General features: G+C 46.2%; 2 protein-coding genes across 5 annotated transcripts in view; one reads left to right on the top strand and one right to left on the bottom strand.

The window, feature by feature from the left end:
* The window catches only part of LOC119456525 (ATP-dependent zinc metalloprotease YME1L-like), a 98,806-nt gene extending 89,670 nt beyond the window's left edge, over positions 1–9,136 (top strand). Inside the window, exons 19-20 of one of the 3 annotated variants that reach the window (XR_007467609.1) lie at positions 1,472–1,559; positions 9,007–9,136. Coding sequence is in view for 2 of the 3 variants with exons in the window: in XM_037718350.2 (XP_037574278.1) it covers positions 9,007–9,076 (70 nt within the window). In the remaining variant the exon portion in view is untranslated. Of the gene's footprint in view, positions 1–1,471; positions 1,644–9,006 lie in introns of those variants that run through there. The other 2 variants (XM_037718350.2, XM_037718353.2) reach the window with 2 other exon arrangements.
* Positions 1–27,993, bottom strand: part of LOC119456526 (all trans-polyprenyl-diphosphate synthase PDSS1) — a 58,219-nt gene that overhangs the window by 1,194 nt on the left and 29,032 nt on the right. For both annotated transcript variants that reach the window (XM_037718355.2, XM_049669940.1), the window contains 8 exons: positions 6,013–6,249; positions 2,890–3,023; positions 2,438–2,576; positions 1,745–1,834; positions 1,112–1,243; positions 357–437; positions 186–299; positions 23–103 (listed from right to left, as the gene is read on the bottom strand). In XM_037718355.2, the coding sequence (XP_037574283.1) occupies positions 23–103; positions 186–299; positions 357–437; positions 1,112–1,243; positions 1,745–1,834; positions 2,438–2,576; positions 2,890–3,023; positions 6,013–6,249 (1,008 nt within the window). The remainder of the gene's footprint in view (positions 1–22; positions 104–185; positions 300–356; positions 438–1,111; positions 1,244–1,744; positions 1,835–2,437; positions 2,577–2,889; positions 3,024–6,012; positions 6,250–27,993) is intronic.

Genomic DNA, 27,993 nt, shown 5'->3' with positions numbered 1-27,993 from the left:
GCAGTAATGCTGGGCTAATTACCTTCAAAACTGCCTCATAGGCCCTTTCCACATCTCCAGGCTCTGAGAAGCGCCGCATTATCATAGCATTCAGCTCTGGGTACTGTGGAAAAAAAAAAAAAAAAACACATTGCCCATTCACTGTAGAAAAGACTTGCACATTCTGCTTGTGGAAAACGCCATACCTTGTCACAAGCAAACAGGACAGGTGCAGTGGCAAGTCCTAGCCTGAGGTCGGCTGCAGCTGGCTTACCGAGGTCAGACTGGCTGGATACAAAGTCTAAGAGGTCGTCAACCAACTGAAAGTCAATGCAGTAATCAGTGCATTTACGTTGTAAAGCGTGATGTATACTCACCTGAAACGCTATGCCAACATTCCTGCCATACTGGTAGGCTGCCTCCTGTATTTTCTCATCTCCACCTCCAAGTATGGACACCTAAAGAGACAGGCATTGTTAATACTTCTTCCATCAATGACTGCGTGTGCCAGATGCCTCCCTTACTGTATGAGGAAGATCCAAGAAGGCTGTCTAGTTTTCTGTTCACCTTAGTCCCTATAAGTCCACAAAACTATGTGCATTTAGGTGTTTGTTTTGCTACTAACTACCTGTCAAAGAACTCATAATTGCAGCCATAATAAAAAAGTGCCAAGAAGAATCTGGTGGCATCCCTCTTCAAATGATTCATGCAAAACGTCAATGTATTTTCTGCCATAGTCTCATTGTGGCCCACCTGATTATGGTTGGTAGCAAGAATTCGGTGTGTATAGGAGAAAGAAAACAAGAACACTGATATTGATAAATATTAAGCACTTGAAGCCTTACTTTGGAAGTTGTGGCAAGCTCTGATGTTCTGATCATGGAGAGTGAGAGATGGGACATGAAATGTGCCAAGTAATTACTTTGTAACATTTGACTAAATTTTGCATATCTCATATTACCATCTTGTTTTTTCAATGTCATGCACAATACTTCGTACAATAGCACCAGTTCAGCTGCTGTATGGTGGTGCTCTGCTATGCAGTTAAATTATCTGATCATTAGACCACTCATCTCATTTTGACATTGCTCTTATAAACAAGCTGTCCAAAAAACGCCTCGAGGGCACTCACGGATCTGCAGGCAAAGGCAATGAGGCTGGCAGTCTTCTTGAATGTTTTTTGTATATAATGAGAGAATCGCTCTCCCTCGTCTTCTTTGGAACCCAGCTGCATGAATTCTCCTTGAACTAAGTCCACAAGAACCTGTTTGAACAGCACAGGGATGAGTGATCATGGGTGCCAACACATATGTCTGCACTGAAAAGCGGAACTTAAAACACTTTACACACAGCTAGCTGGCCTCAAATGTTTTTCTCTGTGTCCTTCCCCATGAGCTTGATGAAATACATCCAAGCTCAGGTGAACAACCCATATGCTGCCTGGACTGTCCTGATTTTTTTTTTTTTTCTTTTACACCTGTAATCTTTGCAGGCATTGGAAGCAGTGAGAAAAGTGCTTGGGATGACTGAGAGGGCGAGAGAAAAAAAAAAGAGCAGCTATTCTGAAGCATGTTTACAAGGTAGCGTGTTCACCGGCTCTGGCTTGTAATACTGCTCTCAGAATGCTTTCTTGTGCAAGCAGCACTCCCTACGAAAAGTTTCCCGAAAGCAGTTAAGCTTCTTGCACAGGCCTACTGGTGTAATATACAAACAGATATACCTGATGCAGTATGTTCAAAACTGCCATGCGATGAACGCTACTTGCCTGAGACAGGAAACTGTTGACGTCATTGCTCCCAATCTTGGCAAGCAACTGTGCTGTTCGGGAGAGCACGAAGTCACCCGCTAGAATTGCCTGTGAAAGGACATGTTCTGTGTCATAAAATGTTTCTCCACAAAGACTTGTGTTCTTTCTGTGTTCATAGCCCCTTATCACATCTCTATCCCAATTTTGGCAAATGCCTGTACCGACACCAAATAGTGATGAAACAGTATCTGCCAACAAAATTACCAGTGAAGTGAGAACGCCAAGAGTTGAAAATATGCCTGGAAATTTGATCTATTCATGCTATTAGTTGGCTAGCTCAGCCACAATTTTATTTTGCTGTCATATTCAAACTGTTTACTGCTATTACACTTGTTGTTAAGCGCATGTTTCAGTTTTAGTGTTGGTTCCATTTTAGTGTTGTCCACACTGAGCACATCTTTTACAGGCCCCAATAATAACCTGTGTTCTGTAATTCTGCTGATTATGCACATCCCAGCTATTTGTAACAGCACCGAGACCTCACGAGAACACTGGCAAAAGTCTGCACCCTCACAGATAGTGCTGTGGCTTCCGACAGCGCTCAGTACCGAAAAATAATAAGGAAATGAATAACCAATCACTGTGCAAATGAAAGCCTGCTTTATAGGAATGCAGGAAACATGCAAAGTGAAGAATTGTCATCATTCTCACCTTTTTCTGCCCCCATAACACGTTGACACTGGGCTTTCCTCGCCGTGTGTCCGAGGTGTCAATGACATCATCATGGACAAGGCTGGCAGTGTGGATCATTTCGCACAATAATGCCACTTTCTTTTGAAAATCTAAAAGTCTGCATAAAGGACCAAGACAAATTATACAGACATGCAAGAAAATCCAATGTAGCAGCCACTACATGCAGTAGATATGCAGAAATATGTGTTACTGACTCAGCAGCCATTAAAGCTCCCATATTCTACCCACACAACATACACCATGATGCATAACTTTATAAGAACTGCATGCAGCCTGCTTACTAATGAATCTCTCATGCTCACTCAATTTTGCTTGGCACAGTTTACGACAGTCGCACTCCATGTGAAAATTCACATATCCACGTCTCGATTCAGACAGTAGCAGCAAGCGCTGCTAGATCCACCACTTACACATTTCTATTGTGCACATGAATGTTCACGGCTCTGGCCATCAAGGTGCAGATCATCGGGCGAAAAGCTTTTCCCTGGCCGTCAAAGTAGTAGCTGGCAATTTCGTTCAGCTGAGGCTTTGACACCCACAACTCCTGCATGAAAAAAATGACAAAGCAGCATCATTTCTGTCAACATGTTCAGTACAGCCGCTTTAGCTCGAGGCCAACTACGATTTCCCTATTCAAATACATGTAAAACACAGAAATGCTTTTCTGAAAAGTTGTAGTAATTCTAGGAAGCAGAATTTCATTTGAGGGCCTAGAATTGTTTTCAAAAATTCTTGAAAACTGGTCAGTTTAAAACAAAACGAAGCATGAGGTTTACAAATGCGTAACTCTGCACCAAAAATGCATCCGTTGAAGCATTTAAACCGCACAAATTTGATATATGCTTACGTGAACAATGTTTACAAGAGCAATTGCAATAGTCCTACTCGCAAATGATTAGAGCGGTGCATAATTAAATTTTGTCTGCCTTAGACGTATTATTAGGTGCTATGTACACAATTGATATTGCTTTTCATTGTCGAGATGCAGAGTTGTAAACTTGATTGTTGAAAATTGCAATATTTAAAAGACATTTACAGCTTAAATAAAAATCCACTTGCTACAGTCACTAATATGGTATTTTAGGTGGTATTTTTGGTGGTATTTATTATGGTGGTACAGTCACTAATATGGTATTTAGCTGGTAATATGGTATTTTTGGTGGTATTTTAGCTTTTATCTTAAATGCAGCAGAGTCAGTGCAGTGGTTAGCAAGAAAAATTATTTCTTTGTTCTTATGTAATTAGGTGGGAGCCCCCAAGCTAAAGTACAGTGAACTAGAATATATGGGCGATCCCCCGACAGATGCACCCCATGCCTCATCGCGTGCGATGTGCTGGTCGTTGTCATCGCCAAGTATTGAATGCGTCTAGCAAACCATAGCTCTATGCACAGCCTGTCTGGAGCGCACGTCTGGTCAGACGCCGGGTGCGTGTTCCATCAATAAGTGAAGTGTGCAACATGCTTCAGTGCAATGCTCCTTCAATAGTCAACGACTGCAGCACCAACACTACTAGCGACCCAAAACGTGTCAGGCGGAGAGCTGCAGTTGCGCCACTTAGAAAAGGTTATAGTACACACAAGCTAAAGCATCCTCCTTAATGAGACATTAAAAAAAGCCAACTGCAAAGCTGATGCTTATATTCAATAGGAGTGCTTTGATCTTTCTTGCTGTCAGCTCTGCACTATGTATACACGACTCAAAACTGCAGCGCAAATAACATTAAGCTGATAAACTGCACTAAGTTAAGACAGCTAACAGTTTTTAGTTTTGAAGCTTTCATGCTGTTCTGCCTCTGATGCTTTTTCTCTCATGGCATGTTATCTTCAGCCTTCACAAAGACTGCTCGATTCCCAATCAATTCCTTTAATAATTTGAACAGTGACTGTGTTCAGGCCACATAGCTCTGACTCACTGCCAGCAATCATGCAGCCAATGCATGGATGCTAGTCAGAATGTGCACTACTTACAGAGCTACAAATTTTTTCTGTGGTATTTTTGTGCTGTGAACAGCATTCGTGAGCTTGAAAACAGGTCAGTTGAGTGCACAAGTTTGTAACTCTTTGCTTCAGGCCCAGCATGTTAAAAACAGCATAAGCCTTTACCATGTATAACATCATGTTAATTGTGTTATACTAGTTAACTGCATGACAAAAATGGCATGGGAGTGATGACAGCGGTGCGATGACAACATGCTAGCACTTTGTTGACTGTGTCACAGTCTACTGAACATACTGATGCGTCGGGGGGCTCGTAACTGCTGTCCACAGACATTGTTTTTTTTTTTCTTTTAAGGGAGTGAAAGAATCGCTTCTGTCACCATTCTTGCTATTTTGTTAGTATGTGGTGTAAACAATACACATATTTAATTATGTTCACTTATTGAAATTTGTTTCATTTTTGTCAACAAAAGTTCTGCATTTGAACAAAAACATTGTAGGGTTTTTAATTCTTTAGTGCTTCCCCAGATTTCAGTTTGTGTTGCACTGTGTGATTTCTTTTGCTGTGTAGGTCAGAAATAGTGAAGTGCCATACTGTACTCTAGCGGGGGGGCACTGCTGTGCGCATGTTTAGCACGTATGACTGTGTACCTGCATTTCACATAGTATCTAAATGTCTTGGTCTCACACACTGAGCATTAAAACTTGCAGTGAAAACAAAAATCCACTGGAATGCAATGCTGATGCAACAAATGAGGTAAATAATTATACTGCAGGCATAATGTTACAGCACAGAGCAACATGTGCTGCAGTGCTAACATGGAGTTGATATTCCAGCCAAGAGGTGTACTTGGGCCAGGTAGTGTGACATGTAGCACATTAAGCAATATGAGGTTAGCCCTCAAACGTTTAGAGAGAGATTGTGAAAGGACGGTAGGCACAAGATGTGTTATTGAGCAGCACTGGAAAAGCCTGCTGTCGCACAACAGTTGACGTAATTCATTTAACGATGGCAGCACTTATGCACTGTAAAGGTATGTTTTCAAGGAAGCCCTGGTGAATAAACTTGCATAGCTGATGGGCAGTACTGCTGGGGCAGCGAAGCAGTGATGCACTGCGCTGTTTATGTCTGTGTGTGTGTGTGTTGAGGGCGGGGGTATTGGTTATAGACATGAGCTCCGATGTAAAGATCCAACCTATCCTGTACATGCTGCTGGGAGCACACAATTTTGCTCTAAAAGCCGCCTGCCCTTTTCATTATTCTGTTATGTTTCTTTATTATGTAGGAGTCAACACAATGGATACTAGGTGAATTTATTTAAGTTCCATGACTGAATGGTGCCTTCTCCGAGATGTGCAGCACGAAAGAGGGTCACAATGCACAATCATGTCAATCAAGGTGTCAAGGTGGTCACAGCTTTAAGTGGCAACGACAGGCCATGAGGCTGTGGCATCCAGCAACTATTGATTGCGAATAACTCTGTTGAAACGAGGCACACTCAAAATCGTTTATATAAGATTGTGTGAGGAGATGACCTCCAACATAAGACACACCTTTCATGAAAGGTGTTAAGGTGTTGCCTCTAGGACATACCTTTTTGATGGCATCGTAGATGTCTGCCAGGTCCTGCTTGGACAGCTCGAATGGGTCGGTGCTGGTCTCGGGCAGACTGCCTGGCTGCTGAACCAGGGGTGCCTGAGACCAGGGGGCCGTCGTCACGAATGTCCGACGGGGTGTGAACTGGGCTGGTGTGGTGCCATGCCTGCAACTGCAGCAGCTGGCTTGTGCACCTTGGCTACTGCCGCCAAGGGAGTGCTGCAACCTCCTGTCCTGTGTCAGAACAAAGGTGCACCACGCTTTAGCTGAAGATTTTGACATTTGAGTGCAATCCGAGCATTCACTTGAGTAGCACTTTGGAGATCACCAGTTGCCGCAAGAGTGCCTAAAATTGATTAAGCTTATTAAAGATCGCTCAGCATGTGCCAAGGGGTGTAATGGAGAAAATTGCATTTACACACACTGCATGTCTTCATGAATTTCAATCACCCACGAAAGTAGATGAATTGGCATCAAGCATAGCCTTGCAGTGGTTGGCACATGCAGGAAACCTACCCGTCGCGGTGGCTCAGTTAGCTAAGGCGTTGCTCTGCTGAGCACAAGGTTGCGGGAACGAATCCCGGCTGCGGTGGCCGCATTTTGATGGAGGTGAAGTGCACAAATGCCCATGTGCTTGCATTGTAGTGCACGTTAAAGAACCCCAGGTGGTCAAAATTAATCCGGAGCCCTTCACTACGGCATGCCTCATAATCAGAACTGATTTTAGCACGTAAAACCCCAGAAAGAAGAAGAATACAGGAAACCTGCTGGTGCTGAATTTTCATTCGTATTGCCGATTGTTGACTATTCTGGACAAAATGTTACCAGAACTATTTTTGTCAGCAGCAGCTGGTTGCACATTCCCAAAGTGGTGGTAACATTCTTCTCTCACATGTGAAGCACATGTGCAAAGTTAAATAAACTTTGTTCTTGGCAACAGTGGTACGTGGTTTTAGTTTAGAACACTGATCTCTCAAATTAGCTCGACTTCTTTTGTGGACTTACTGCCTCCTTAAGGTTACAGGCATAAAGTTCTCATTCCTGTTTCTTCCAGAGGGTAATTTGTTTTTCTGCACTCACAGTGAATCAATATACAGAATCTGACGGAATTTTTTTTACAAACACGCATGCTTTTAACAGTAGCACAATGTCCCAAGATGTGCAGAAATGCTATAAGGCACGCTTTGATAAAATTGGCAGCTGTTGTATATGTAATGCAAGAGTGTTCATACACTGGCTCTCTGAAACGCCTGAATCTCTATAAGACCCATGCAACCTTCGTGAACACTTTTGTGACATTGCGCTGACAGGCTAGCCTGGCTTCAAGTTTCTATGTAGTAGGAAAAGCTTTATTATGAAAAAAATCCTGCAACAGGACTGGGTATCCAACATTCAGCTCCATGATTCACAGTAGCATGTTAAATATAAACATACAATTTTAGAACTGATAGTGCTATACATACACCCACTCATGTCGCAACTAGTGGTAATGTGTGGAAGTACCATGCATAAAGGAACACAGTTTCAATTGCTATCTGCATGTACTTCATGCCTGTGGTCATTGTTGGCCTCATTATTAACAAAGTACTCCAAAACTCTGTGCCTGGCAGATTCACTTAGCTGAATTGCCTGCAGGCATAGTTGGCCAGCCTTACTAAAAGATCACAGAAAAGGACGTAAGTAGCATTCTTACAGGAAAATTTTTGCCTTTCTTTTTCAGTAATTGAATCCATCAGTCTGAAGTCTATGCAACTTTGTTTTTCGATAACCATTACTTGCAGTAGTATCAACTGTAATGGTCATCAAAATAGCATTTTGAATGCCAAGTGCACGTATGCCATGTTTAGGAGTAAAAATATCTAATGTTGATGGTGTTCGGTTTAAGCATCAGGAAAAGTAAAAAATCAAAGGCATAGATAGGTTGCACGTTCCGGTTTGTAATCTCAGCAGATGGAATGTTCTTTGTTAAGAAATGCAATTGCCAATCAAATTATGCAGACAGAATTATATTAATATGAGCTCTAAGCCATTAGTTTGCAAAGCATGATTTAGTGACCTTACTGTGCTTTCCCTTTCTATGCCTGTGTGCACATTCACCAGCTTCATAAGCAGTTTTACATCTCTGCCATCGCATTACAATAGTACATTTGTTCATTATATCGGTTAGCTTGGCTGAAAATGCCCCTTTTCCTTGAGAAGGTCTATGCCATTACTGTGGTAATCACTTTCCATGGGTGCCTTGAAGGAATAGCTGCAGCCATTTGTGGTAACTGACTAAGTGTGCATGCTATTCATCCAATAGTACTAGCCGATGGAAAAAGTATGTTCAACGCACTAGCAACAACAGAATGCTTGTCTGTCTAGCTGTCTTGTGGGTGCGATTTCAGCAAAACTGTATTGCACTTGGCAATGCATTAAGCAAAACTGACTTGTTACTTGCCTTGTTCAGCAGAATGGGGCAGGTTGGAAGTGCATGGTATGTAAATCTAACATTCTTTTAATTAAGCCAGCTAAATTTATACAAATACATAAGAGATATTTTTTTTTAAAGAGGGGGGGAGCAGGTTAATGTGACATGACATCACCAGTTTGGTCAGTAAGGCATTCAAAAATACAGGGACGTGCATATTTCGCTTAGTGTTCGAAAAAAAAAAAAAAATATTTTGCATTGCCGCCTGCATCTTGCACCTAGCAGCAGCTTGCATCTCCATAAACAGAGGCAACTTTGTACTTCTTTCTTTAAAGAACAGGCAATGAACTGTGCCAAGTGGTACACTGAACAACATTAGACTGCAACATGCAATGTTTCAGCAAAATTTGAGCAATAACAGTGCAGCAGCAAGTGCAAAATGTTTTTAGAACATTTTAAGTCACACATGCATGTCCTAGTTGTATGTGAAGCTGCCTTTCCCATTTTACTGATCATTATAAGCCTAAACCCTGCAGAATAGCAGTGCCTCTGTAATGTGACTAATCTTTCTTCACTTCTAGTGCACAGAATGCATGGGACTTAAAGAAAGAAGAGTTGGACTTGTTTTTACCAGTGACCTTCTTCAGCTAGAGCAACATGGACTTGGCATGTAAAGAAGACTAAATTTTAAAATAAAACAATACTGCAAGTGCAGTTAGTAATGTTTTGGTGCATATGCAGGGCAGAAATCCATCTCAATGAAATATGGATAATGAAATGCAAACCTAAGGGACAATCAAGTATCTGCATCCCTTCAGGATGCACAGCACTTGCGCAAAGAATATGAGAAATTAGTAGTGGTGCCACGTTATGCACAGGCATGCTGTAGCCAGCTCTGGATAGCCCTGGAATTTAGTTGCTTCTGAGCAGTGGTACTGACGTGTGCTTGCAATGCTGTCCTGGTTGAAAGTGGAATATCATGCAACCTTGCACTACAGCTTTCACTATGCAACACGAGTCTGGAGGAAAGAACAGTAATGCTACACTGGCCCATCCCATTTCGGAGCAGGTTTATAAGAGCGATTGCAAACTATATTATGTGGGGCTTTTACAGAGGGCAATGCATGTGAAAGCAGTACGAGGTCATAAATTCAGTCCACACACTAAAAATGACAAACAAAAGTCCTCATGCCACACAACGGCTAGTCTGATTCCTGCCAGTATTCTAATTCTTCCAGATTCGTCATCAAATAAAATGCCAGATTGCTGCAAAAAACCTTCAGCAAGTGACACATGTTACAATTTAGTGTGCATTTGCTTATTTTACATGATCATGTTGATGGTCTCACAAAATTTAAAGAAAACATACTGGCAAGCATGGAAGTAGATCTACTCTGTCACTTTGTGTAGGAGTTATGCTATAGTGTCAAAGAATGTCGATTGCGGAGTAGGATGCAGTTGGCCCTTCCAGGTTTGGGTGCACTGACATCCATGCCCTCACCCTATGCAATCGTCTAAATACGATGATTGCATTTGTGAAGACAAAGCTTCTCAACAAGATACTCTAGGCTTAGACGCTCGTGACATAGATGATCTTTTTCAAAAGAGCGCTGTAGTAGTCATGTGTCCGTTTACTCTTTACAAGGAACTGTGCTCATTGCAAGAGAGATAGTCATGACATAGATCATGGACGAACATTTATGCATTTTCAGAAAAAAAAAAAAAACGGCTTGTAATCTTAGAGAACTTGTGACCTTGCAACCTAATTTTGCTCTTTGGAAGTGCAGTCATAAAATTCCTGGCACGAGAAGAAATAGTAGGGATGGCTAAAGTCACTGCATGATGTAGCTCCCCTTTGCTTCTTCACGTCAGCATAGTCAAATTCCGGAGCGATACTCCTGCCTTCACCTTTTGCCACTATTTCATCTTTCCATCAGTGATAGGATGCCAGAAATGTTTCAACCTTGAAAAAACAAAAGTTCATGTACAGCTAAGAGCCAAATGTGCCAAGCACCACACTCGCATCCAGAACCTCGGGAGAGTTTGGGAGATTAGTTTTAAACCCTCGGTCGCACCTTCCAGCAAATCACAACACTGCCAAAAAAAGAAAGAAGAGAGACACGGGAGATGCACCGTGCGGTTCGGAACATTTTAAGATAAAATGCCTCAATGCAAGTATGGGAATTCTCTCGACACCTAATCCATGATGCAAATGCGTAACTCGACCACAGCGATTGTGGAAAAACTTTTGGAACCGAACCACCCCATCGCACAATTTTTTATTTTTTTTCGTCTGCGATTTGTTGCATTTGTATTTGCCAGATATCGGTTTGAGCGTCTGGGATGTTGCGGGAGACGGAGGCATGTTGTGTGATCTCATCGAAAATACCTCTAGACTGGCCCGTGAACAAAAGTGGGAACCCTGCAAATTTCTGGAATCTCGCTATCCACAATGGCCTATCCTGCGGGCTAGCTGACATGCACTCACTCTTGCAGGTTGGATAGTGGCGCAGATTGGCGCCGTTCTCTCGACTTAAGAGGAACCTTCAACTCGGGCCCAACTCCGATGCCACCTATTCAAATACATTTAAAATGCAGAAATGCTTTTCCGAGATAACCATTGGGCCGATTTTCATGAAATTAGTTGCATTTGAGAGAAAAAGTTAAATTCTAGTCACTGTTGGTAGAGGAATTTCGATTTAGGGCTTGAATCTCTGCAAGTTAGAAAAAAAATACAAGCATGAAGTTTACACATTCATAGCTCTGCACCAAGAAGAGATACACAGTTCTGTAAACTGCATCTGTTAGAGCATCCAAAGCGGACAAATTCAATATGTCAATTTATATATCTTACGTGAATTTGTTACGTTGTTTACAAGGGTTTTGCAAACGTTTTATTCACATATTAGTCGTTTATTTGAGACCCATGTCCGCCATATCACTATTGTCCACTTTAGATGTACTATTAGGTGTTAAAGTTGCAAACCTTGTAGTGTTGTTTTCTGGAAATTTGCAATTTTTGCCTATTTTTATTAAAATATTTATGACCCGAATAAAAATTCCGGAACCAACAGTGACTAGATTGTAACTGTTACTTTTAAATGCAACAAGCCTCGTCAATTTCGGTTTCAACAAACATGCGCTCCCCTAGCGGTTGCGAGGCATCCTAAGATCTAATGGGATGAAGTAAAATACATGTTATTGTTCGCATTTTTTGGTAATCACTAGTTTTTAGAATTAAAGTTGAGCGGCTGGAAAAGAACACTTCTTTCCGTTCACTCATTTTTCTATTGCGTTACTTTAAAGACCCTGAAACGATTCTGACGATTTTGTACAAACATAGTCAGTCGTTAGGGTAGGTCCTTTTGATCATTAAGTGACACATTTAAGTGCTCCACGTAAAATAATTTATTGTAAGGTTTTTAAAATGTGCATTGCCACCGATCGCAGCGGAGCCGCTCCTTGAGTTTTCAGCCGCCCCTTCACCATGTGTAGCAGGCGCGTGTGACGTCAGTTGGGCGAGCTATGCAATTGGCTGCCCACGTTGCGTCTTCGATAATATTTTCCAACTTTGTGGTGAACAAATGTTTGTAATAGTTATAACGTTGGTTTACTTCTTTATATAAAAACGTAACGTAAAAATACACGACAATTTATCACTACACTCGAGCACTTACGGCACACAGCAAGTGTCGTGTGCTTGTGCTACAATGTGCTCCGTGTTGACGCGACTACGCAGTCAGTGTTGGTTTAGAGGTTTCTTTTCGCGAGCACCATGAATCGCCCTTGTTGCGTTGTCAGCTGCAAATCTAGCGATTGGCGACATGTCAAGCTGTGACATCATGTCCGTTTGCAAGGCAACAGGCAAGCGGAGTGGCTGCAGCGCATCGGGCTGTCGATCGGCGCCAGGATCTACGCGTTTGCAGCCGTCTCTTCACGCCGGAGGTTTACTACCACAATAAAGAGTTTTAGCGAGTCCGGTATTTCGGTAAATGCAGGCGGACTGGGCGTTTTGCCCGATGGGCGGAGGCGCAAACGTGAGCAGCCTGCAGGGTGCCCAGCCACCTGGCGGCACAGAGCTCAACCAGAGGAACCCAGAGCTTTTATTGACCCTTTTCGCGGAGCAGTTTGCTTTAGAGAAACGAGATGGCGCTCACGGCGGCGCGCCATGCCTCTCAGCGACCGCGCACGAATACTAAACCATTACCGCTTCTACCTTGCTTCTGTGCGATCAGCTGTCGGAAATGCGACTGAGTTTTCGCTAACACACTGTGCTCCAATCATGCTAGATTGAATCATGTGGATTGAAGACGTGTGCAGTAGTTGGCTGCAAAAATAGTGACTGGCATGTTAAGGAATAGAATGAATCTGTGTGGCCAAGTTCGCGGACCGCTGCTGCAACTGTCCTAACGTGTTTCCGGCACTTCGTGATGTACGGCTTTCCTCGAGGATACAGAAATTTGCTCATCCGCCAGCCTTGTATCGCTAACCTTCAAAGAAAGGCCTTCATCCCCAGAACGTCGGCAAGAGTGAGTACCACTCGTTAAACAATGAAAAAGGGAGTAGCGCCGCTTCCTGTCATAGTAAGTTTCGCGCACGTTATCTATACACATCTGTCCCAAGTGGCAGGGAAACTTACGCCCACTCTATCGCCGACGTATCAAGAATAAGTGAATGGGCGCACACTTGAATATATGCGCACTGTATACGCACAATAAATGACGAACTACACCTATGGCGCAAAATGGTCGAAGCTGAATGTTTCGTGACGGTCCACAAGAGTGCGCGAGTTACTAGCTGTAATATATATTTGCTACAAGGTATTACAATGTACAAAACAGCTAGGTTTCAAGCCTTGTGCCCAGCAAGAAGAAATCAATCGGAACTGAGCACACCCGCGAGGGATTAGGCAGAAAATAATCATATAGTGGCCGCACCGAGGAACTTCACTGAGTCAGAAACTGACAAGCCACTGCTTAAAAATATTTGCCGAATAAAGAACAAAGAGCAAAACACACCAATCCTGACTGAATTCATAATCGGAAAGCTTGGATAGCTTGGAATACATATTTATCCCCGCTTTTAGAACAAACACCATATACGCTGCTTGCGCCGTTTGGACATAGCTTAATAAGCTCCGAAAGCGCTTTTGCATGTTCTCTGAAGCTGTGATCAAAGCTTCGTGTCGTCCACCTAGTCACCGTCTACGATATCTCCGAAAACAGAGGTTTTCTAAGCCGCGCCGGCGTCATACACTTCCATTGTAAACAAGGAGGCAGTTGAGGCAAGCAATGGACGCGTCACCACGTGGTCAAACATGGCAGCGCCCACGGGATCGCCGCGAAAAGGGTCAATAGCAGGAACCCAGACCATGACGCAGAACCAGTGAAGGCGGAGCTTAGCAACGCCACCTAGCTTAGCCCCGATCGCTCGGCGAACGAGTTGAGCGTGGCTAGGGAGGAGGGTAACTTGTAATGGTCCGTAGCTCTCTTAATAGGAGACTCTTCACTTGAATTGTGGCACGAATGTTTTACTGTAGCTGAACTCTACGCGTCTACAAAATTTGTCCGAACCGTTTCAGGGACCCTTTAATATTAACTCACCTATTGCATGAATCTGAACTAATTTCGCATGTTCCACTATAGTTAAAGTATAGTATTCTGCATTTTAACTGGCCAAAACTGTGTTCGCCTCTGAACGGCCCATTTGCTTGCGGTATATGATTGGCGAGATATGATACGATTCCTTCGATAATTGTACATTTTCAAATGAGCAACTACTAAATAATCGATCGGTAGCGTCTCCATGTCGCAAAGACTGCGTACTGTTATGCATTTTTCATGCTGGCGTGTACGTGTTGTGCTTGAACGATTCACCGATGTTACTCAGGATCACCTGAAACTCCGATATACCGATTTTCACTGATGTACCATACGCGGTGTTCCCACGTTGTGCTCCGCATGTATCCGATATGACAGCCTCGTTCAAAGAAAGATTTACATCACAAACTGCGTTGCCATGCCGCCTATCGCCTGAAACTACATGTTGCAACACGCATTCCTGAATGTTATCACGATGACGCTAAATACCACAACGCAAACTCCCTGAAGTTCGCCGCAGAGCTTTACTGCGATTGTCGTACAACCAACAGGTTCGCGTTCTCTTCCCCCGAAGAACAAACCGATCCTCGCAAAAACAAAGAACAATAATAATAAATGAATGAATGAATGAATGAATAAACCTTTATTTGAAAGAGAAAAAAAATAACTGTCTCGGGCAAAATGTCGAGAACACAACCATTGTCGTTGTCACAGCTTTGAGATGCTGATATTGGCACTTTGGCGACGATCTTTTGGTGAAGGGGGAAATTTGTGAAAAGAAACAGGCGTATGTGCATCTGGCTGATGAACACTGCAAAACGCAACATCTCCACTTCCATTGCTGGCCGTTGTTCAGGTGTCAACGATCGCCAGTGTTCACAGCAGAACTCACCTCTTCCTTTCTTCAAACAACTAGAATAAAGTTTAGCGTGTCCGGTATTGCTGTATCGTTAGCGGAGGCGTAAACGTGAGCGGCCGGATTGGTGGCGCAGAGCTCAACCAGGGCCGGTATTTTGTAGCGATGCCTTTAAAGTAATAATGCCTTTTCGCGCTTTGTCAGTGGTCAGAGCAACGGTCCGCTCACGATATCAACGTTGATAACGCGAGCGGACCGTCGCTCTGACCACTGACAAAGCGTGATAAGCGCGAAGAGGCATTATTACTTTAAAGGCATCGCTACAAAATACCGGCCCAGACAGACACAAAGCTGTTCCATTTACCAAGCGTATTCTACTTCGCTGCAGGTGTAAATTTGCGTCAGCGGCGTAATCGCGAACATGTTGCCTATGTTTTTTTTTTTTTTTTTTTTTCTTTTCAAAGGATCACGAAAACGTGTCTGACATTTCGGTGAGACGTAGCGTCACACGATGTCGCTAACAGCTTCAGCTAACGCGGTATACCGCAAACATTATTGCGTATACCGGAATACCAGACACGCTAAAACTCTCTAATAGTAGCATTTTTCACAATGAGGCGCGGCCTACCTGCCGCACCTCAAGGGAGGGGGTGGCAGGTAGGCCGCGCCTCACCTTCCCCTTCGTCATTCATCTCATCCATCTACACCTCTGGTTTCAAAGGAAGAGAGGGCGCTAATGCTCGGTCAAGCGCCCCCTGGCTACGCCACTGTTCCAGGTACCCTAGAATACAGGGGGGACAGGCGCCGCCCTCTGGCCCCTTCGTACAGCGTGTGTGCATTTCCGTTGTCGCCACCAGGCCCCGTTCACACGAACGTGCGGAGCGGTCGGGCACGTTGTGGATGAGATTGCCAGCGTCTCTGGGCACCAGCACTTTTGCAGATTGAGGAAAACCCGAGGGTTATTTTTTTTTTTTTTCCCCAGAGAAAGGGACGAGGGCGTAGCGAGGCCGACACGAGAACAGGCAGGAGAGAACGGAGCAACGTTTCATTTGGGAACTACGAAGGGCCCGGCGCCAGTTTTCAGGTTGCCTCGGGGAACACGACGGAACGCTTTCGCTGCCACGGAACACGCGTCCAGTGAGCTTGAAAATGGACGGCATCGCGTCCGCGCTTCCCGCTTCTCAGACAGCCACGCTCGCGCCAAGTCCGACGCACCGAGTCCCGTTTCTTTTCCTTCTTTTAAAACCAATTGCCGACCACCTCACGTGGACCCAGAACTCTCAGGACGTCGTCGTCACATTAGGCTCTGTATCGGAACGCGACCGCCGGGATCGAATCCTCGAGCTCAGCAGCGCAACCTCATAGCCAGTCGGCTAACGCGGCGGGTACCACGTGTAACGATGAACTAAACCCGAGTAGACGATGTCAAAAGCGATGAGCAAGCACTGAAGCTCGCCGGCCCACTTCTGGCTCCGAATTCATGGCTAGTACATCGGTACTGGTACGTGGGGATGCAAAGAGGCGAAATAAATACACTGCACATAACGAAGACACTACGAGCTTTATAAAAATCGGAGATCACTCAAATCGCTTTTTTAATTATTAGTATTGCAGTACCGTCATTCGCTAATATAGCTCAGCTTATTGTTCTCTTTAGTGTCATGCCCAACAGAGGTCTCAGGGCGTTTTCCAGGCACTGTTTCCTACGACACCGTTTTTTCTCGCGTTTTTTTTTTTTTTTTTTTTCATTTTTGTTGTGATTTGTGGCGCCATGTGCATTTCAGAGACGGCATACGAGATACGTAGCTGTCTAGCTAGCTTCGTCATTTCGCGACCTGAAACGGGTAGAGCGGATGCAGAGCACGTGACACACCGGAAAGCCGAGCAAGCAGAAGACGTCGCTGCTGCACTCGGCAGCAAGACGCCACTGGAACGACGCACCTTATTCCCAGCAGTGCTCGTGAGCGCCGAGAAGGGAGCAGAAATAACGTGAGACGCGAAAGAGGAAAAAGCATAAAGAAACTCGGCCATGAAAAACGCGGCGGCCTAGAAGGGAGCCGCGATTGGTCGGGGGAGTGATCCCGTCGTCTGGCGATGACGCCGGCTTCCTTCACCGATACCGTAACTCGGGCGAGGAGGGAAGGCGGCGAGGGCCGCAGGCGGTGTCCTCTATTTTTCTTGCTCTGCCGCACGTTTTTTTCTCGGCCGAGTGGCGGTGGTGGTACGGGCTGCTGGGTCGATGTCCGCGAGTGACCTTGGTAGAAACAAAACGGAATGCGGCGGCGACGACGCCGGGGGCGTCCCGGAAGCTTCGACGGGCCTACCCAAAGGTATACCGCTCTTTTTGCACGTTAAAGCCGTCTCCTCTCGTTCTCGGCATTCCCGGGCCCGCTTTCGCCCGCATTGCCGGTCGGCCAACTTGTGCGGGGCCGAAGACAGGCGCGACCGATTTTGAAGGGAGCGGCGGCACGCTCCCTTGCGGGTGTTCGCGCCCAGCTTTTCCCCACTTTCGGCGTACTTTCCCGGCTTGAAAGCGCACACTACTCGCCAGGAAGCTCGACGACCGGTTAGCACTTGGATCCTCAAAAAAGGTCGATGCTGCTTTTCCACGAGCGCCTCGTTTTCCCGCACGGTTAGTAACGCGCTCGGTCAGTCGAGAACCGTGTCAGTAGTCAAGCGAAAGGCAGCCCAGCGTTTCCGGAGGGTACAGCGCCGCGTGCCCAGGTTGGACGATGGCCTGACCGGATTCCGTCACGGTGCCGGTCAGCGCATCAACGGCCGGTCGTTGCCGAGGGAAGCTTCGCGTCCCTCGGAGGTTGTCTGGCTTCCGCAACACGTGCCACAACCTCTGTCCGGAAGCGATTTCGTTTTATTGCGCGCGCTGACGCTGAATGACTTGCGTCGTACAGCGCGACAGCTTTTTTTGTAAGGAGTTCCTGCGCGCGGCCTTGCGTTGCTAAAGCACATCGAGCTGAAAAACAAGTGCCGCAACCAGTGTTAACGTTTGCACAATGGGAACCCGTTGACGGAAGTGACAAGAGTGAAAATTCACCGCAACCGCGTTTACTGAGAAAAACAAAAACAAAACAGTAGTCATCGCAAAGAAACAAGTGCGGATCTCTTTGTATCAGCCGTAAGAAGTGAAAACGCCAAGCTAAAAATCACGGTGAGGTGATTTTGTTAGGCCTCACCTCCCATCAGCAAGAATTCAGTCTGCCGATGAATGTCCCTCTATCACCTAGTCCCTGAACCCATTTCCCGAACACAGAAGCAACAATAGCTAATCATTGAATGTAAAAGAGAGAGAGAGAGAAAGCTACGAACATCTCGTGACGAGCTGTCAAAATGGAACAGGTGGCGAAACAACATAAAAACGCCTGATCACGAGTGATATGGTCACGATTGGTCACTAAGAAGCAAGCATGACCTTTTTAGCGCGCTTAAGTTTACGATCAATGGCACCGCAAGCGAAAAACCGCAGCTGCTCTCGCCCCCCCCCCCCCCCCCTTTTTTTTTTTTTCTCCTGAATGCGTTGCATTCCCTATTACAGCGGAAAAGCTGGCTATGTTAAATATAGCGCAACGGAAACAACTGAAACGCATGCTTCCAAATGTGTTCTAAGAGCTCTTGTTGACATATTGGCGTTGAATTTAACCGTCGGCATGTTAATTAACCTATCGTTACAAATTATAGCAAAAGAGTACGCAAGAAATACTGGTCATTTCCTCGGGTGGTTACTGACAACATACAGTTAGATACATCCACACAGGTGCTTCGTTTAAAAGAAAAAGCTCGTTGGCCTTAGCGTAAAACACGAGAACAAGGAGAAACGGAAGGCACAGCGCTGGACCAAGTTAAAGCAGGCAGCATTGGGAGAAGTGCAGACATTCAAATCAGGGCCACGCGTTCGGTGACATGCCCGCGATCGACGCCGCGAGAACATAGTGCTCGAATTCTAAAAGGCGGCATTCAACCGGCGAGCGCGTAGTACGAGCAGAGTCCTCCCACACACCATATATTGTGGGAGATCTGGGTCACAGCGGCCTCGCGGACGTTGCGCAAGGCCGTGCGACCTCCAGTCGGTGCCCTTGCGGGAAGCGTGCCGTCTGGCGACACGTTCTTTTGCACGTGGTATCGACCGAAGGACGGCGAATAAAAAAGACACTCCTGCACAGCTTGGTGTTTGAGGAGCAACGCTGAGCTGGCCGAAGTAGTTCGCTACAGGACGTATGGCGTGACCACTATATGCATAGTTGATATATGCTGATATATGATATAGTTGAGAACTATATGCATAGTTGACGGCTGCCCACGTGACTGGCATTGAATCCTGGGACCGGATGGTGTTCTCTGGCAGATGGCTACAACTCTGCGTTCCAGGGTTGGCGGCGTGTCGACGACTAATATCATGTAAGGACATGGTAACGTTTCACTGCCCATAAAGAGAGATAGAGACAGGAACATCGCCGCGCGCGGTGGTATCGACCGATTAAAAACATGGTCGCCAAGAACATGCGCGCAATTTTGGACCAGTGGTCGATGAAGTGGGGTTCATGCTTCACGAATCTTTGATCCACTTTTCAAAGCACATGTGCGAAAGACTCGTGCGCTTAAAACGCCGAAGCGACTCGACAGCTTTCCGCTGAATCCTCTGCAGCTGGATTCACACGACGCATTCGTGTCTATTCATCCTGTTGATCGATCGTCACGTGGCTCAGCGGCATCGAATGACGCAGCATGTACAGGGTCGGCCATTTTTAAGGGAAACGCCCCATTAGTATTCAAGAGCTCACAGCAGCTGATGTCTTGCATAAAATCCATACAACTATTCTTTCATTTTTTCGACATGATAGGGCGTTCGTGTGTAAGGCATATTTCCCCAGTGAAGTAAAATAAATGTTAGCTACACCGGCTTGACTGCTAATACGGTATTTCACTCAAACGTGGACGACCCTTTTGATGATGCAGGTTAACTGCTCGATTCAGGACATTGTCAAACTCTTGACTGGCACACGGTAGGTTGTGATGATGTTTACGGGGCGGGGACAAACAGCCTGCTTGATTTAATCATGTTCTACTACATCTATCGCTATCCAGCTTTTTGCCTATCTTAATTCTATTTTAACTTTCGTTAGTTAACACCTCTATCACTATACTGTACACTTGCAATGACTCCCGTTTTATCCCTGCCTTTCTTGCGCCAATACTCTCATCGCCTCGACTGCTGACCAGTTAATCCTTCCATCTTTGAATATCAACGGAAGGTGGGCACACCGGGGTCTACGATTCTCACTGGGTTAATATCTTGACATTTCATTACGATGAGCCGAGGCGTTTCCGGGATTTTTTTGGAGCACACACACGTGCCTCATCCCAATGTTTTTGTCCTCAGGCAGCCAGCTCGGGCCTCAAAATTGACAGGGCGCCTCGATAACAGCGCCGCCGCCGGATAGCGTCAGTACTATATCGAGGGACCCTAGCGGGCAGGGCTGCCTTTCTGATTGGCTCAAAACGACGCCTGACAGTGTCCAGCACCCACGGTATCGCGTTACGCCGCGGAATGAATTTGCGATTACGTCCGTCAAACGACAAATCGCTTTCTTCACGCACTTCCAAGTCCCGCAATTTAAGGATGAAAAGAAACCAGGAGAGCATTCACTTTCAAGCGACGTCATTTAAGCTGTGCGAGGATTGCGCGCCATACAACAATATTACCGAGCAGATGACGTTCCTTGGATGCTGACTATCCCCAATATCAGTCGAGGGAAGCAAGACAGACAAAGCTGCGGAGCAACTAGCTAGCACTACATCGAGACCCTTAGTACATACCAGCGGATCACGACAAGAGTAATCCTCTGTTTCCGCGTTCGTCACACCGCGCGTGAGCTACAACTGATCATTTAAGTTATCCCGAATGATATCTTCAGCCATGGACAAACGAATTTTGCTATTCTCTATGCGTCTTCATACAGCATCAGCAGAGAAGGACATGTTATGTATAGAGGTCCACAAGTCGCGCTCATATTACTAAAACGTAAGCAGAAATACGTCGAGCCCTCAAAGATCACACATAAAACGAGCGTAGCCAATCATGCTATAGTGTTTCAGTGCATACCGGGACACTGCGATATTCCTGGGAACGACTGCAGCCGATGAAGCTGCGCGATAATAATGTCCCTTTACGTAGCGCTGCTGAGAATTTAGTAGTCTAAGCGTTATCCTTTCCTGACCCTTGCAATATGTTGTCTATTCATTCAAATCTGAGTGGGAACAAAACGTCGTAACCTTGTTGCGTCGCCTGCGGCTAGGTACAGCAATAAGCGGCACCTGTTGCACAGAATACAATGCGTGCGCTAGGGTCACGGGACGTCTTAGTTCGAGACATGCGAACCTTCGTGCGCAGAGTAAACACGACAACGTATTGCACTTGCTGGAACCACCGTCCTTTCACTGGCGGATCCAGAGTGGGGTTGAAGATGAATATGCAGAAGACAATGTTCAGTAGCTTGGCAAAGGAACAAGAATTCAAGATCGCCAGTCAGCCTCTAGAGTCTGTAAAGGAGTACGTTTATCTAGGTTAATTACTCACAGGGAACCCTGATCACGAGAAAGAAATTTACAGAAGAATAAAATTGGCTTGGAGTGCATATTGCCAAATCCTGACTGGGAGCTTACCACTGTCGCTGAAAAGAAAAGTGTACAATCATTGCATTCCACCGGTGCTAACATATGAAGCTCGAGAACAAGTTAAGGACCGCACAAAGAGCGATGGAACAAAAAATCTTAGAACTAACGTTAAGAGACAGGAAGAGTGTGGATCAGAGAACAAACGGGGATAGCCGATATTCTAGTTGACATTAAGCGGAAGAAATGGAGCTGGGCAGGCCATGTAATGCGTAGGATGGATAACCGGTGGACCATTAGGGTTACAGAATGGATACCAAGAGAAGGGAAGCGCAGTCAAGGTCGGCAGAAAACCAGATGGGATGATGAAGTTAGGAAATTTGCAGGCGCAAATTGAAATACGCTAGCGCAAGACAGGGGTAATTGGAGATCCCAGGGAGAGGCCTGCAGTGGACATAAAATATAGACTGATGACGATGCATTCCCGTGCTGGAGGTCGCAAGCAACGGCGAAATTGCGACAGTATAGCTCGCACGTTCCCTACCCACAGTGACAGAATCCCATAGGAGCAGTTTCAATCGCATGCGAGGTATATGCCGTGGATAGTGCAGATAAATAGAGAGAGAGGGGGAAAGAAAATTGTGCAGATCGCACGCACTGTGAGAATGGATGTTATGCAAAGCATTTTACAGGTGCCTGACTATTGAGCATTGTTTGGGGTTTCGCAAACGGTTACCAGATGAACCAACGCGTTTGTGTAGTGTGTGCGGGTCGCGAGCTTATGTGTGTGATAATAGCACGACGACGACCACTGTCGAAGACGATCGTATGGCAACAAAGGCATATGCCGGCCGTTCGATGCGAGCTAACGACATAACGATTGTTGGGTTCTACATGGGTAGTGGACTAGCGTAAGCGAGATAAACACGGATTGTGACGTCATCAGAAACTAGGTGTTATACAATCGTACGCTATATGTAACGTGGTGTATGTTAAAACGACGATGGCGCTTGTACTTCGGCGATCATGAAGTTGGTACAACGTCGCAGCTAGCGTAATCTGCTGAGGCAAAAGTACTGGGGAAGTTGGCCGGTTCCGGAGTCTAACGCCGCGCCTCGAAGCGCGAGTTGCCACAAGGAAAGATGATACGGAAGTGGCGCACGGGCCGAGTGTTTCAAAGAGCTGGCTGCAGCATTTGGTACGAGAGCAGTACATGCATGCGTGCGATGGTGGGTCAGAGCTATGCTCCACGGCAGAGGTTAGATTCCGCAATCGGTCACACATTTTTTTTTTTTTTTATTAGAGCGGGGCAAGACAGCTGGAACCTACCTACCTGCCTACACACGTATACCGCAAAGTGCCAAAAGTAAGGCAAATAATGCTTCGCGTAAAAAAAAAAAAGGCAGTGATTTATTCAGCCGACGTTACCTGTTGTGCACGAGTAAATCTAGCAACGGCTCACATTCAGGAAATGAAAACGTAACGTAGTCGGCGACAAGTGTCCGGGTTGTAGAACTTATGTTTTGACCACCGCGCGATAACGCTATTTCGAACCGCGGCGTCTGTACCGTGTTAGTCTCGAATGTTCCTTCGTTTACACTACAGCACTGCTTCCTCTAACCAGTGGGAACAAACCAGAGTGCCTAATTACAGCATGCGCTACTCGCATGCGGAATTTCGATTTAGGGCCTGAATTCTTTTTTAAAGATTTTCAAAAATTGGTAAGTTTGAAAAAATTAGAAGCATGAAGTTTAAATATTCGTAGCTCTGCACCAATAACAGATACCGCAGTTATGTAAACTGCATTAGTTAGAACATCCAAAGCGGGCAAATTTTATATATCAAATAATATCTTACGTGCATTTGGTACATTGTTTAGGAGGTTTTGCAAAAGTGCTACTCACATATTGGTGGTCTACTTGAGAGACATGTATAATATATCACTTTTGTATGCTTGAGATGTACTATTAGGTGTAATTTACAGAATTGTAATAACGTTTTTCATTGCTTAGTTATAAACTTTATAGTTTCGTTTTCTTTTTGTTAAACCATTGAAGACCTAAATAAAAGAAATTCCAAACCAACAATCACTACATTTTAGCTGTTAAATGCAGGAAACCTCATCAAATTTGGTGCAGTGGTTGCCGAGAAAAACGATTTCTCGATCCTTTCCCATGTATATAGCCCCCGAACCTAAAGCTTCCTGTAAATGCCGAGCTAGATTGACAGATTATTCGTCTACAAGTCTATCATGGTTTTCTGTGTGCCACTTTGCTGCGTAGAAAATTGCTGCCGAAGTTCTCGTTGCTGCTCCTCCATGTGAGCCGCCCGTCTTGACGCTTTCTGTCAACCAGCCAGGGCCGACGTAACATGAGACGTACCACTGTCCACAACAGCCACTCCGGTTTACCTCATTCTCTCGCTCAGAAAAGCCCTGTTCTCGCTGCAAATGACGAATTCGTTATTGCAGAAGCCTAATCTGGCTCGACTTTCCCTTGAGCGTCCCTTTAAAGTGGTCCAAATAACCCGGAGCCCCCTCTGCCGCCGACAGAGTGTGCACGCATCACTTCCCCCTGAGCCACCTTCACTGATGTCGCGCGCCGACAACAGAAGCGGGTCAACCGGTTATAGTTGTGGTTACGTGGGGAATGGAGCGATAAAAGTGGACCGAGGTGGAACGCATTCGGCGCCTTCTAATCACGGTGTAGCATAGTCTGCGCTCACTGCGGGCATTTATGACCGGAGGCGGAGAAACGAATCCTTTTATCTTCCTGGGCTCTTGCCGCCAGGAACTTCCTCGTTTGCATAACACATGGCTGCACGCAACTGCTTTCTTTCGCACAAGACACAAAGCGACAAACACATTCAACGTTGTTTCGCGATGACCGCACTATAGCAGGATGCATCGCATGACGCGAAACGGACGCCCAAAATAAGCGCGTGCCAGCTACAGGCTCTTTTTGTAATGTGCTCCACGGCGCAAATAACGCGGGCCGGTGCAACGACCAATGAAATTCCGTGACACAAACGCTGTTTGAAAGCTTCCACAGTCGAATTCGGCGAAAAATGTGTGTCCGCAGCGGCCATTCAAGCCGCCTGCTGTATCAATGATTTATTGACACTGCATGAGCACAGCTAGCTAGGCGGCCAAACGCCTGTAAAATCCTTTGACGGCAAGCCTTACCAACGGAGATTTGTCTCACCATAGGCCTTGCAACCATAATTTTCCTATACACAGAGAAAGCGAAATGGACTGCGTGGTCTAGTTCTCAAGCTCGGATAATGAATGGTCTTGCTCCTTTACTGGGAGAGCACTTAGACATTCGCTTTCCTTGATCTGTTCGTTTACTGACAAAATTCGCATAAAGTGACCGAGTTCCTCTCGCAATGGGACAGAGCTTTTTTTTTTTTCTCTCTCTCTCTCTGTGCGTGGGAAGGTGTAAGGCTATCTCACATACGCTACATATGACAATAGTAGTGTAGACACTTATGCACACATGTAGTACGCTGAAAAGAAGAAAAAAAGTGCGCATTATAGGCCGATAAGCGCGGTATACGTGCCTTGTTCAGACAGCAGCGTCATTTACTTCAGCTACGAAGAATTTCGTCAATTACCTTTGCAAGGAAACAGCGGCCACGATCGCCCGTGTCGAAGAATGACGACATGGAGCAGAAAGTCTACAACGTCTGTAGCGCAGCTAGTGGGCATGGCGCGCGTGATGGCGTACCTGGTCGCGTAGTCGCGACGGCAATCCATTTGTTTCCGGATACGGACATAGGGCTTGAATTGCTCGGTACGTCCGAGCAGAGTATATATAAGAAAAGGAGGAAATGGGGCATTGAGGTTACTCCTTTAGGGGAGGAACTGATATATGCCATAATCATGAAGGAAAGAAACAGAACAGGAGAGGCACTGACGTCACGTTTTTGAAGCCGGAAGTGCAGCCATGTTGGTGTGCCATCTCCCTTTACACCTCCAATAAGGGGTTCTGCAGCTCGCCGGAGCAGATGAGCGCGAGCTTTGAACTTGCATTGTTACGAGCCGCCGGAAGTGTGTGCTGCCGACGCGCGTCAAAACAAAGCCTACAAAACTTCTGCAGCAGTTTTAGTGAAGCAGACGCGCTCCTGTGCTTTCCGTGGTACGTTGAAGAAGACGACGAAGACCCGCTCCGTGATTGCTTGAGTACAAAGACCAGCAGAGGGAAACTCACCCCTCGTTACACGCAACGAACTTGAAAGGTCGTGGGAGGCGCGACTCGCCCGGCAGGACCTGGGAAGCCAGCAGGCAACCTTGGACCAAGCCGAACGAGCCGCTAGAGCCAGTGGGGCCCTGAAGTAGGGGCTTCACCCGCAAGAACCTCAGTGTGCTATTTTAATAAAATGTTTATTCCTCCTCCTCCTGAGTGTATCTGTTGCTGGCTGACACTCACACTCACAAACCCAAAACACAACTTTCAAGCTTACGCACCACACCCCAAAGTCAGCATTTCTCGCGAACAAAAGGTGCTGCGAGAAAGACACCGGCGGAAAAATCTTATCTCACTTTTTAGAGACCGAGAGCAGCAGCGAAAGCTTCAGGAGCGCGGTTGCTATGGCAACGTTGACATTTGGGGTATCCGTCCCAGTGCTCCTTTGCGAAAAACAGCACGTGACTTCCGCCACACCACCTCCAATACGTCCGTGCTGGCCGGGGCCTCTCCTGGGTTTCTTCCTCCATGGCCATAACCATTCCTCCCTTTAGGGGGTGAGTGAGAGGAGATCAACTGTTACTCCCCATGCGGTCACTCCTTCGAGGACTTACAGTTGCTCTTTTCTGATGCGCCTAAAGGGAGTAACGGTCATTCTTTCCGACGCTCCTCAAAGATGGAATTAACGAAATTAGCGATTTGTACGCTGATAAAAAATGACTGAGCTGAAAAAAAAATGAAAAAATGCCGCCAGTGGATTCGAACTCACGGCCTCACGCTCAGAAGTCAGGTATACTCTAACCACTTCACCATTGCACCTCGGTTGACGAGCCAGGATACTGAGACAAGGTTAAGCAGGTGCGGCAGTTTATGAGAGTGAGTGAGTGAAATAACTAATATTATTAGAGGTCCGGCGAGGACGCGAACTCGTCGCGCACCCGGCTAGTCCCATGTCGGGACCGGCAGGTCTAGCCAACCGGCCCGGTCGCGGGCACGCCGGACAGCCAGGATTTGCTTGTCTAGAGCGGGGCTACGCAGAAGCGAGTCCCACTCATCCTTGCTGAACTTGGGGTATCTCGACCCGCACTCCCAAAGCATGTGTGCTAGGGTGGAGGTCTGCCCGCAGGACGGGCAGGCGTCGTCGCGATATACGTCTGGGTAAACTTCGTGCAGAACGGCCAGACACGGATATGTGCCGGTCTGTAAAAGTCTAAGCGAAGCAGCTTACGCCCTATTCAATTTGGGGTGAGGGGGTGGAAAGACCTTTCTAGACATGTAGACCCTTCTAGACTCGGCATTTTGTGTATGCTATGCGGGGAGAGGCTAACGTTGCGTGTACATGCAACCATAAGCGACTGCAAAAAGAAAGCTGCCCGATTATTCTTAGGATGACGTAAACTGAGACATTGCGCGATGTACGTGTAGCGAGCGCAAACGGGCCACGCAAGACGGCAGAGAAGGCCAACTTCTCTGTCGCTTAGCGTGCACAGCTTGAGCTACACATCGCTTCACTTAAGTTTGTAATCTCCTTGGAACGGAAGGAACTTGGGTACTAGTGGCCGAGAAAATCTGGCAGTCCATCCATGACTTGCGCGTTTAATGTCTATCGTTCACTTATGGTGTGTACACGAAGTGCATGGCTTTTCACATTCCACCTTTGAAATGTTACGCAATTTTCTCACGAAGATGTAAAGTGCTGCTTTGCATGTGACAATACCGTTTTCACTGCATCACACCACGACACGGACGAATACAGCAGAGTGCATGGAGAATATAACTGTTTCCGTTTTCGTCCTCCCGTTGCTCTCCCCCCGTTTCGGACCATGGGACTAAACATATACTGGGAGCCCGCTGGCAGCCAGACGGCAGCCAGCTAGTTCCCGTTCTGACAGGAAGTCACGTGGGCTGGGATCCCAAGACAACCCGAAGCTGCCCGAAGTTTGCAGAATCGAACGCTGGGACAGCGCTGGCCGCAGGATAAATGTCAACATGCTACCAGCATGGCAGTAACCGGCGTGGGCGGCGCGCGCTCGTGGCTTAGTCGGCCCATTTCTGCGTTGCCAGCTTGAACACAAAGTTGCATTCGGTAATACGATCCCTTTTGCGACAATTCGCGCGACTCGGCACAGGACGCGCACTGGGCACCTCACTTTGCACAGTGCAATTAACGGCGTGCGATACGTCCAATGCCAAGACGCGAAATCGCACGTAAGTGATCGCGAAAGCAATCGCTCGAGGATGCCTGTTCGAAGCGATCACGTCGGCCACCGGCGACATTTGTTATCATTTGACAAGACACGA

The sequence above is a fragment of the Dermacentor silvarum genome, chromosome 6 (genome assembly GCF_013339745.2).
Source record: "Dermacentor silvarum isolate Dsil-2018 chromosome 6, BIME_Dsil_1.4, whole genome shotgun sequence".
NCBI classification, from domain to species: domain Eukaryota; kingdom Metazoa; phylum Arthropoda; class Arachnida; order Ixodida; family Ixodidae; genus Dermacentor; species Dermacentor silvarum.
This window is presented reverse-complemented; position numbering and strand designations above follow the sequence as displayed.